The sequence below is a fragment of the Accipiter gentilis genome, chromosome 16 (assembly GCF_929443795.1).
Source record: "Accipiter gentilis chromosome 16, bAccGen1.1, whole genome shotgun sequence".
NCBI classification, from domain to species: Eukaryota; Metazoa; Chordata; class Aves; order Accipitriformes; family Accipitridae; genus Astur; species Astur gentilis.
Window position 1 is genome coordinate 20093809 of NC_064895.1, and position 12651 is coordinate 20106459.

The 12651-nt window shown below is 43.0% G+C and overlaps 1 protein-coding gene across 1 annotated transcript in view; it reads left to right on the plus strand.

Annotated features, from left to right (window-relative positions):
* Nucleotides 1-754: 754 nt before the first annotated feature.
* Nucleotides 755-12651, plus strand: part of LOC126046702 (uncharacterized) — a 32762-nt gene continuing 20865 nt past the window's right edge. Inside the window, exon 1 of the mRNA XM_049819439.1 lies at nucleotides 755-837. Coding sequence (XP_049675396.1) covers nucleotides 755-837 — 83 coding nt within the window. The remainder of the gene's footprint in view (nucleotides 838-12651) is intronic.

The window sequence follows — 12651 nt, forward strand, 5'->3', positions numbered from 1 at the left end:
AAGATCAATAACAGCTAGCTGATTTATTTGGTTGTTGATTTTTCTAGTGCTGGGCCACCAGTCCTGTTGTATTTCTACTCTTTAAATCGAGTGCAGACCTTTACAACAAAGTGCCAGCATTTGGTAGCAAGAGAGGCTTCCCTCAAGCAGCTGTCCTCTGAAAAACATGCAGTGGTTTGAAAATGTGGTTGCAAAATGTGGACAATGTGCACAGGAGTTATTACTGTTCGCAAGAAAATGTGCTGCTTCATCTCCATTACAGTCATTAACCCCAGCTGTGGTTTTGCGAGCAAGGAAATCTACTCTCATTCTTAGAGCTCAGATTTGGATGTTTGCAAGCAGACACAGGTAGTTCCTAGAATTCCTTTCCCAGCTACAACAAGAACATATACAGACACTGGAAAAAGACTTCCCTTTATCTTAATAGACCTAGCACACAGACTGCAGAAGGAATTTTAAACAAGGCTTTTAATGTCAGATGTTTCATATGGACCACATTTCTCACAGTAAAAAGGGAATAAGAATATATATGTATATTAAAAAAAAAAAAAAAAAAAAAAAAGACAATACACTGTCCAGGAAAACAAAGCAAGCCAGCCAGCTCTACAACCATTTGACTAGGAGACGGCTCCAGAGTCATTCCAGTACTGGCAGTACAGCTAAGCCAGAGTTCTCCTATAAGCCAGATGACACAGTTGGAAAAATATATTCCAGAGCTTGTTATCCATCCCCTGGACCTGCCAAATTTGCCCATATGGGACCACAGGTGTTGGCTCAGCCCAAGGAGGAAAAGGATGGAAAAAAGCAGCAAGATGAAGAATATCGAGAACTCGAGCAGTAAGTATCAGCAAGCCAGTGCTGAAGTTGCTACAAGTGCCAATTTCTGAGGAAGGGACCGTCACCTTAAAGTCCAGTCCAGGTAAGAGGGTGCTTATAGACACATGCATGGGCAGATATTTAAAAGCCCAACATGTAACTTGCAAATCCAGCCTGGGACACTCCATTTTTGCACATGGATGAACACGGCAGTCGTCAAATATTTGCGGGCACAACATGCTAGAAAGCACAGCCCTCAGCTTCAGTTGCAAAGGGAGTCTTTTTGGCAGGTTGCTGTGAAGAAGCAATTCCCCAAGCACTGTTAAGATAAGACTACTTACAGTGGTGCAGACAGGCCAACGCACTCTACCCCAAATTCCAAGCTGGCCAGATGCAACCCAGCTCCCGTCTGGAAGCTGTATAGAACAGAGTGCCCAAACTACCTACCACACTGAAAAGCAGGATATATTAACCAGAGAGCGTGGCTGTGTTAACATGGCTGCGTGGCTTCTGGAGCTGAGACCAAAGAAGCTGAGGTCTCTCTGAATCATGCAGATGTAACCAGGGAGGAATTTGCTTAGCACCTGCACAGGTCTGATCTTTCTTCCAAGTGAAGGAGCTAAAGCAGAGTTGTCCTTGACTAAGTGCAACATACCTGGATTTCAGTTCCACAGGCTGGCCCCGAGGCTGCTGGCTGCGGATGAGACAAATCCCGAGCAGCGCACAGATCAGCACTATATTTGTCACCGGGAATCAAGCATGGGAATTTTAGCATCAAAAGTACAAAAGCCCAGCACTTGAACAGGAACAGCATCTCTTACATCGCCAGCTTGAGCCATCCAAAAGTTACAGACAGGTTCCCATACTCATGAATTTGTCTTTAAATAAAAATCACACCACGAGATATGATTTTAGTAACACACTTGGGCTTGATTGCATTTACTGTCTAGGGTTTTAACCACTGGGGTCCACTTCCAAACATTTTCACAACAGGAAGGCTCAGAATATGTTATTTTATGTTGTTTTTCAAATGAAAGCTGAGGTTCTTATGCATTCATCTCAACTCCAGGAGCTGTGTTTTTTAAGGCACACACCAAATGTCAAGGGACTCACAATAAAATCACAAGAATTGGCAAGACTGCCTTCGTTGGCTTTGGGGAATGAGCAGGTTGTTGTTGGAGCCACACATTAGAGGGAGACATAGTCGCATGTTCTTAACCAGTGAATTATGCACAGAGGTATAATGGCAATCTGCCCAGCACTGACATACAGCAACAAGAACAGGATGCACAAAATTCCCAGGCCTCTTAAGCTAATGGAGAAGCTTTGTTAGTTTCCCTAACAAGGGAACCAATGACATAACCTGTCATAAACATGTTGGGACCATTATATACACAGACATGAGATATATTTAAACTATAAAAACCCGTTTAATAACCAAAAAGACAGCTGCGTAATCTGCACATTACACTCACAAAAAGGAAATAAAAGTAAAATGAACTGGAACATGTGTGTCTGGAGAGAAAAGGGGTGAGAGAGGCCTGAAGACCTCTCAGAGAAATTCTTCTAGGACCTGCTTCAGCAGGAAAGCACCCCTATCCTCTGTTCTCTATGGTGCCCTATAGGATCCATATTTTTACAGCTTTTTTTAAAAAAAATGGAATGGCCCGTACACTAACAATGGGACAATTTTCAGGTAAGGGGAGGAAGCTAGAAGCAGGACTTCATCTTCTCCATTGATGGGGGAAAACGAATGCACATGCATCTCTGTGTCCAAACTAACTAGGTACCACCACCTGAGATCAAGACAAAGTCCACTGAAGTGCAAACACCGAAGTAGCAGGCACAATATGGCAGAAAAGAGGGATCTGCTCTCTTCTTCATCTATCTCTGCCTTTGGTCTTAAAGGCATTGTAGATTTATGTGCAACATGAAAACTGACTCAAACCTATTTAACTAGGACTAAGCTTACAATGTATTTGGGGAGGGAGTACTATGGGGTATGGAGGTTTTTATAAATCATATCACTTAAGTTTTGCCATCTCTATGGAGGACATGTTTAGCTGCATAATAACTCATTGAGGTTTTGTCAGGATCAATTTACATTTGTCAGATGCTCTGCAGTCTTCAAACAAAAGCCATAAATAATGGCACTGCACCAGTATTTCATCTTTTTAAATGTTATGATTTATAGCTCATAGAATGGGAAGAAGAGGCAGTGGAGTGATGCATTTGTCTCCCAGCTGCAAGCGCTGATCTTCTCAAGAGAGGAACCAATGTACAAAACTCAGTAACATCTATCCCTAATACGAAAATAGAGATTGAAAAACCCCTCTGAGGTGCCTAAATGTCTGTATCTAATTTATGGGTAATTTACAATGGAAATAGACTATATAAAAATGTATACAAATTTGTAGCCTTGCACATCGGGGCAGATAGATAGTTTAACTACAAAATAATGAACATGAAGTGTCTCTTGTGAGCTGCCAGGTAGACATTTTGATTGCCCAGATTTCATTAAACTCAAACCAGAGAGAGCTTGAAGTCTTCCAAACATTCTTTAACTCTATCAAGTGTGTCGGTGCTCTAGAGCCGATGACAGTATATTTCACCAAAGTTGCCAAAAAATTGTTTAATTTTAAGCGATGCCTGTATTGCATTACTTTTTACAAGTTGAGCCAGCATGTAGGGCACGATCAACTCCATAGATGAATAAGCCCATTGCCAACGTTTTCTTTGCATCCAAAACACCAATTTCACACAGCCATTCCTTAAAACAAGGAGAAAGAAAACAAAAACAACAATAAAACCCCTGTTGTGTCCTTCTCTCCTCTAGCCCTCAAGTCAGCTTTGCTTTTCCCAACTTTGCCAATCAGACTCAAGCAAGTGAAGAGTTACAGAGAACGTCTGTGCTGCCAAGAGCTATTTCCAGTGGACTTTGATCAAATGATGCTGTAATCCCTAATGGGAAGCATACTTCATTTATAAGGTATTCTTTGGTGTCATTCCCAAGGAGCAGGCATACGAGCTTTTTGAGCAGCAAAGCTCTTTCTCTACAGAAAGCGCTACATTTGTGAGAGAGTAGCACTACCACGGTCAACGCGGGTGTACAGGCCTGCCTAGATAAGCGGGCTTCGGCGTTAGTCATTGCTACAGTCACAAAAGGTAGAGGTGGTCAGAGGCTAAGTCTTAGCGCTAGAATTCCTTCAGCCACAGCCCTTTACCCAACAGCAACGACTAACACGCAGCAGTGCTTTTGGATTTTATCATTTCCAGCGAGGAACACAACAGCAGGCTGTTCTGACATTTGCACTTTGCTGCAACTTCGTTGAACTTAAGAGACTCGGGTTATTCAGAACAGTATTTTATTCTCCCCCAAGTTTTATTCCAAGACCAAGGACAATTAGCTCACATTTTAACAAGGAAGCAATTAAAGAGCATGACGTTCATAAAAATGATTTATTGTGCTATTAAATTAGGATGAAAATCATCAAAGTTTATAATAGCCAAAGAAAAACAAATATAAATTATCTTCATACTCGGTTCGTACCCCGATGCTTATCAGCCTGAAACGCGTGTATTTATTCTCCAGTGCTGCTGTGTAATTTCTGTCATTGTATCTTGCTGCTTGGAAAACTCATCATTTTCATTCTGTGCTGAATAGCAGCCCTTTAAATTGAAAAGGTTTAAACAGCCCTTATCTGCTTAAAAATTCCTCCAAAAATAGCTTAAGCTTCCAGAGTAAAGGCATTTTGGGCACCCCCAGGCAAACCTGCTGGAGCCAGGTGTCCCACCAGACACGAGGAGAGCCTCTTGCCCCCCCAAAACTCCCTGCTTCTGTCTGTCCAGTAGTCTATGCATTTATGAAAAAGTCCACTCTCATAAATACTAAAAACTATTATTTTTGTTGTGTCTTCACTTTTTCATTAACGCTTCTACTGTTTTTACAGGCAAACGAAAAAGATCAGGATGTTTTTACTGAAATGACAGTTTCAAACTAACACGCTCTGCTCCCATTTTCTTCCCTATTATATTTTAAAATATCATAAGCATTTATTTATTACGAGATATACATATGTTAATAACTCCACAAGAAAAGAAGAAGCAATGAGAACATGTCCCACTGGTAGCAGTACAGAACCAGAGATCAGGAGTCTTTCTACCACTGGCTGCCTCTGTGATACTAGGGAAAAAAATTTTCTGTGCCTTAGTTTCATTGGTGAAATAACAACACATTAACTCCTTCATAGGACTCTTGTCTGCACAACATTTGGGCACTTTCTATAAAGAAGAATTATGTCCTCTTAGTCAGTCAAGGTTTTCCAGACAATCAGGATTTTCCTTTCATACCAGTACACAGAAGTCCCTTTTAGCAGCCTTCTGTTCTTCACTAGCATCTTTCATAAAAATCCTTCCTGCATTTCACTGCCAGCCCCTCAGATTTTGACTAGAGAGCAGCCTTCACGGTCTGGCAAAAGCTGCATCCCTGCAAAAAAAGGTCCACTTTGCACGGTTTAGGGACCCTGCCATGCTACCAGAGGTTGCAAGCCTGCTAGCCCTTCTTGATGTTCCAAGGTGATGAGAAGATCTACCTGGCTGAGAATTGCAAACAAGGCCTCCTGAGCAGTAAAATCATCAGGAAAACTCTATCCCCAAAGTTAATAGGTAAGAGCCGGTTCAGATAACCTGAGCTCCTATCCAGGACCTAAATCTGAAGCATGTGGGAAAGCAGGTCTCTGAAAATGAGCCCCTTACTTATTAATCGCTGGAAAGATTCCTGGTTTAGATGTCTGAACTTCATGGCAGCGATGTCGTTTGTTATACATCTAATTTAAGGGAATTGTTCATCTACTAGCTGCATGTTAAATTGATTTGCTGAATTGGGACCTGTGTTTCAAAGTCATAATAAATCTCTGTTACTCTGGACACTTTTTTTCTTATTATAACGTGGTAAACATTTATTTATTAAAAATTTGAACTTTACAATTTGCAAGCAGTTTCTATAGGTTCCTTAAAAAGGCTCATTCGTGACTTGGAAAGCATCATGCATTATCACATCAATGCAAAGAGAGCTAGTAAGACCTTAGGTACATCTGTTTTCTAGAAAACAAAATCTGAAATAAAAAAAGAAGTGTTTCAATTTCCCATTTCCTTCGTAAATGATCCTTACTTATTTGAAAAAGGAAAGCATTAAATGCTCTGCCTCTATGATGAGTTTTAAGTAGATATTTTCAATGAATTATCCTGATTGAGCTGCCTGTCAAGATAATGGTATAAATTGCTCCTTCAATCTACATTTACAAACTGATTTGAACAGCTTCAGTAAAGACTCAGACAAAAGTTAAAGGAATCTGATGTAAATCAACAATGAGATTAGTGTTCAGATCTCCTTTAGCAGACAGTCTGTGCTGCAGCTGAACAGGCTCAAGTTTCAGTTTCTTTTCTATTTTGCTTTAATTTCCCCATTTCAACTCTGTTTAAATTTAAAAAGTATGAGTGACAGTCTAGAAAGAGTGCTCTGAAATAGACAATGAAATATTTCCAGAACCTCAGGTACTGTGTCTTGAAAACTTGCATTCACCGAATGAAGGGCTGAATTCTACGTGGAGAAAATATGTTCAAATGTTGAACTGCCAAAAAAATCAGTATTTTAAAAAATGGGGATTTTAGAATACTTTACATATGATATGGACTTAAAAGGCAAAAATATTATTGATCTTATTAACAACCTCAATCTCATATAGAAAATGTTAATCTTAGCTTTTTCACTTCCCTGCTATAAAAAAAAAAATCTTTTTCTTGTTGTGTTTAGTTTTTAAATCACTTAATCATTATAGCGATCTCCATTTTATTTTGTTTGCAGCTAAGAGGATTTAGGTGTTCTAGTACCTTTTAACAGCATGTTCCAATACTGTTTTACCTTTTCAATTACTTCACAGCCATTTTTAGAAGAAAAAGCAACAATGATAATTGGATATAAATTTGCAGTATTCACGCTCTGAAAAATGATTAGAACTTTGAAAACTGTTGACAAACCTCACTATTCTGTTTTGCTCTGTTTTAAATATTGGTGTATTTATTAAAGCTGGTTGGAAAATTTAATCATATACAATATTTTTGTTTTTCATCAGATTTGAATCCTTTCCAGGTTTTTCAGAACTCTCATTTTTCTACACGTCTCAGAAAATCTGTATTAAATGAGGTAGGATTTATTCCAAGTTATCCAGTGCATATCTTCAAAGAAGTATGTTATGTATATATCTTTTACAGTAACTTATTATGTAAACAGTTATTAATACAGAATAGCTGGGAAAAGATTACTTTAAAAAATGTTAGTCTTTTAAAATGCTGCGTGAGAGACATTTCAGCGACCGTAGTGGATATCTCGAGTTATAGTTCATGCAGTATTTTGTATTCATCAGATTTAACTCTTGAGGTTATTTTCTACTTTTTTGTTGTGGATACATGCTATCTGTTATTTTCCACAGCTAGAAATTAATTCCTGAAGGGCAAGATTTCTGCCTTTTTAACTCGCTGCGTGATACATGAGTCTTCCCTGAAAATAATCTGGTTCGTACGTGTAGTGCAAAACCATCCGCGTGGAGAATGTGGATGCTCAGACTCTGATCTCACAGCTCTGGGCACAGAGGACAGACGGCTGCAGTCACCCGCAGCCCCGCTCGAGCCCGTGGCTCTGGTTCAGGACCCACGCAACGAGCTGCACCAGGAGTAGGACCAGTTCAGTAACCTTGAACAACCAGCTCAAGGTCAGGGCGAGTCTTGGGTGCAAGGGCTTTAGCGATAACCTGGTAGGTGGTTCTTAGAATTAGGACCTGAGGGGATCCCCTTCTGCCCCCAGCTTGTGGGGACTTAACCATGGCTGGTTTTGGAGCCCAGTCGCCGTAAATCCCCAGTACAGTCCCAGAAGAAAGACAGTCTTCGTCTCCACTGCCAGAGCAGAGCTGAGCTAAGATCGGACGTGGTGGCTGGAGGACCTGACCTCTCTCTGTTGACTGCTGCAGGAGGGTGACCTGAGGAGGTGCTGGCTTAGGCGCGTCAAGAAATGCCCTACAGCTCGGCAGAATGGATCCAGGAATAGAAGTACTGCAAGAAAGGTGGCACAGCTGGGTCGTGGATCTTGCCAAAGATGCTTATTATAGGAGTGTTTATATAATTTAAGCCTGGAATCAAATCCTGCTAGACATATGCTTCGTTATTTTTTTCACCCTCTGAACAGATTTCCCATTAATCTCTGTGGTGGTAACTCAAGGTGAGCCTCGGTCAAGCACTGCATGTAAACACACATAAGTTGAAGCACACCAGCAGTCCTTCTGGAGTCAATGGGCTTGGCTTGTTAAAGTGGGATTACGTGGCATGTGTGTAACGAGCAGAACTTCAAAATGGAGATGCCCAAGCAAAGGTCAAAGGCTTTGAAAGGCAGGAGGCAGTAGCAGTTTGGTTCCTCTAGGTGAGAGGAGTGAGAAATGGTTGTAATTACTGCTCGCAACTGCTTGCTAACCATGGAGCTGCTAACTACTTGTCGTTGCCCGAGCCTGCCCAAATCCCAGAGGTAAGGGTGGCCATGGCCAGTAATTGCAGTGATTTCTCCCCTGCCAAGGGAACTGAGCTGCTGCAGCTTCATGTGGGCTCACTCCAGAAGCGAGAATATTCTCAAACATCTAAAAAAATTGCTTTGAAAGTTTGGTTTATGCTGGGGGAAGGCGGGGGAGGAGGGGGGGGGGGGGGGGGTCAGCACGCAAATCTTGCAAGAGCAAGGAAAAACAACCTCAACAACAAAAGGCCAGCTCCAGAGGTGCGAAGAGGGAAACAATGATTATCAAGGTCTCAAAGTCTGGCCACAGAGCTGAAACAGTTTTGATGCAGATCTTGGATTCGGCATTATACTAAGTGCAAGTAAGGGCAACCTTGACTGAGCTAGTGTTAATTCCAGCTTTAGGTACGGCTGCTTCCAAACCCGTTTTCCCCAGGTTGTGCCACATCACCAATTTCTAGGGTGAGTTAGCCCTGAGCATAGACGAGGCTCATCCTAGTAAAGCCTGCCCCCCCTTTTTTTTTTTCCTGTGTTTTACTACTTAGATTACAGTATACTGAATATTCCCCTTGACCTCTACTTATTGGTCTCTTTTCTTCATATATGTCACTTCTGGCCTTTCAGCAGCACAACTGTCTGGGCCACAACAACAACAGGAAAAACACTGCTGACAGATTGCTGTTTTCATCTGTGATTTAACATCAGTCTTGGCCAGGCTCTGAACTGTTCCACATTGCTCAGGAGCCTAAATCAACTCACTAGGCAATCCCGCCTCGCTCAGCAGCAGGCATCCTCCTTGCTCGGGGCAACAGGAGAACGTGCTTAAGCACACCAAGGGGGATAGACTTAAGGACATACTGAAGCGTTTCTGATTTGCAGCCTGAGGAAAACAGCTTTACTGTAACAACACGGATCTGCCTGCTAGTTTGGTCAGTCTGGAATCAGCGGTAAAAATGAAGGCAAAACGAGGTCAGACACCACAGGAGTAATGATTGTGTTAAGAGGTGAAGCAAGATCACGACTGAAGAATACAGGGAAAGCCTGTAAGTCGAGATGATCTAAACCACATCCAAGAGACAGGACGGGGCAAAGCTAGGGATCGGAGGGAAAGTGGGATCGATGCATTGGGCAGGGACACACTGCGGGATGGGAGCGCACAGGGGTGAAACGAGCTGGTGAGAAGGCAGAGATCAAGGAAGATGTGGTCAAGGCTGAGGATGAGGTCTAAGGCACAGGGACAAGTAGGGCTAGGAGCCAAGCACGGAAATTCATTTACACTAGTGAACTTAATCTTCCTTTGGTTGTACCCACACCACTAAACACTCTTAGCTCTCCCTGCAGATCTCCTACCTGCCTGTACTCTCAGACTCTACCTGGGAAATATGAAGTGCACAAATTTGCCCATGGCGGAACTGTGCAAGTGACCTGTGCCTGTGCCCTGGCACAGTTTAAAATACCAATATAGATGTGCCCAGAGACTCTTCACCCAAGCACCCATTCACTAACCATGTGCTGTGTTACCAGATTGATGTAGCCCAGGGTCCATTTCCCATGTACACAGGGGCCAATGCCAGTTCGGCATATCCTCATTCATATTAATGAGAGAAGAGAGTTAATATTACATCATTGTGAGAGTTTCACTTTGCAGGCTTAATATTCTTCTAAAACAAAAGGTGTCATGCCATATAGAAATTACCTTGTCAATGCACTTCTCTGGCAGCAGGGAAGATGTTTGTCATTTGTTTGCAGCACCTTGGTACTGAAATATGACTGGGGACCATGGGGGACGAAGGACATCGCGGGACAGATCCCATCTCAAGGCAACCACCACCTTTTTTGCAGCAACAAGTTTCCTAAACCCACCTTCCTCAAGCCTGAGGAAGGAAACTCAGCTTGACAAGTGTGTTTCTCATCAGGCTATCAGGGTGTTTGTTAAGTGACAAAATCAAACAATCCTTTTTCATGGAGGGTTGTGTTGAAAAGTGACTTTCCTTTTATAAACTGGCCCGAGTCTCTCTCAGTCATGTCTGTTTTCTATGTGTGATCATTGCAGGGGAGGGAGGGGAGTCAAAGTGATTCAGCGCTTGGAGCCTCATCCAAGACTCTGCACAGCTTGGATCACTGTCATGTTGGGAAGCGGGAGGATGACAGGAGACTCTGCTAGCAGAATGCCTCAGATTGTTTGTCCTTGCACTTAATCCACTTTAGGCTTCCTCTCATGCCAACACTAGCAGCAACCAGCAGCTTTGAGACAGTGGAGTTTTTGTGTAGCTCTTGCACATTATTTTGCTTCAATTTTTCCTCTTGGTGTTGGACTTTTTTTTTTCTCTTCTGTGATATATGTGGTGATTATGAAAGGTGTGCCTGTGAAAACAATACTGACAAAGGATTCAGTTCAGTTCGCTGGGGAATACAGCAGGAATTATACCAAAGATATCCAGCTATTGTAGAGACATGGAATAAATTAGGTTGGAAGAGACCTCTGGAAGTCATCTGGTCAAAACTTGTGCTCAGAGCTTCAAAGTTAGATCAGGTTGCTCGGGGCTTTGTTCAGTCATGTTTTGAAAATCTTCAGGGATGAAGATTGCATAGCCTCTCTGGGCAATTATGCCAGTGGTTAACCACTGATTGTGATTTTTTTTTTTTTCCTTATATTCAGTCAGGATTTCCCTCGCTGCAGCTTGTGACTATTGCTCCTGTCCTTTTGCTAAGAACTTCTGAGAAGAGTCCGGTTCTATCTTCTCTGCAACCCTCCTTCAGGCAGCTGGACACAACAGTGAGATATGCCCTCCGCCCCTGTTCCTCAGGCTGAGCAAACCCAGACCTCAGCCTCTCCTCCCACCTCATCATGTGCTCCAGCCCCCAACCAGCTCGGTGGCCTTGGCTGAACTCATTTGAGTTTGTCCGCGTCATTCCTGTACCAAGGGGCCAAAACTGGACACAGTACTCCAGCAAGCAACAAACAGAAAGGAATAATCATTTCCCTCAACCTGCTGGCTACGCTTTGGCTGATACAGCCTAGTGCACAGTAGCCTCATTGCCCCAGGGGCACCCTGTGGACTTCTGTCCCATCTGGTGTCCACCAGGACCCCAGGTTCTTTTCTGCAAAGCTGCTTCCTAACAGTCAGTCCCCAGCCAGTGCTGGTGCATGGGGTTACTCCATCCCAGGTGCAGGACTCGGCATTCCTTTTTGTTGAGCTTCCTAAGGTTGCCCTAGGCCCATTTCTTCAGCTTGTCATGTCTCTCTGAATAGCAGTCAAATCTCCAAAGCACTCAATGCTCCCCTCAGCTTGGCATCATCCACTGAGGTGCCTGCCATCCCATCGTCTGGGGCACTGGTGAGGGTGTTGAACGCTATCCATTCCAGTACCGCCAGCTGAGGAATGCCACTCAGCACTGACCACCAGCCAGGATTCAGCTCCTTAACCACTTGCCTCCAAGCGCAGCAGTCGAGCCAGCTTTTCAGCTACCTTGCGTTCCGCATCTCCCGGGATCAGCTACAGCTGTGTTACCTCTCTTCCCTGCGGACATTAATGTTGCTCTGTGGTGGAGGAAGCAGTTGCAAAAATTTGAGCACAGAGATCAGAGGCAGAAGAGCTGGGCTTTTACCCAGTCTCTGCTGTGTGACGTCCAGTAAGTCACCTGAGCCACAGAGACCAGATGCTACACGTCGTTTAAATAAGTCAACTTATCCCAAAGATTATAGATGCAGCTGCAGCTGCGGCAAAACTCTGTTTGTGTGGCAGCTGAACTAACAGCACTGCCAACAACAGGAGCCCATGCCCAGAATTAATAAATAAATAAAAATCAAAATAAAACTTTAAAAAAGACTTCTGTAAAGATGCCCAGCACCTGAAGCTTAGGATAATGTCTTAGTCTCAAGCTTAAGTCCTCCTCTCTACAAAATGTGGACAAGATTACCTACATTTGTATGCTGCAGGAGCGCCAGTGGTGCCACTTCAGCACTGCATGTGAATTAAGAATAGAATAATGCAATCCGCTATAAAACTTCTAGTGCCACAAAAATCCCCATGCAAGGTGATTTGCAGATGAGGAACAAGCCATGGATGATCTCTGTGAATGATGCAGCACGCAGGGTGCTGCATTCCTATTGCCTTCACAACCTGCTGCGTTTTGAGCATCAGATAATACTGGATCAGCAGAAACTTGTATCCCGTGTTAAGATGCGCAAAATTTGAATAATTTTAGATAGCTCCATGGGATGTCACAGGGGCTACACAGGGGCCAAACTGCTTAGAGTAGACGTAGGATCAGAAAACAGC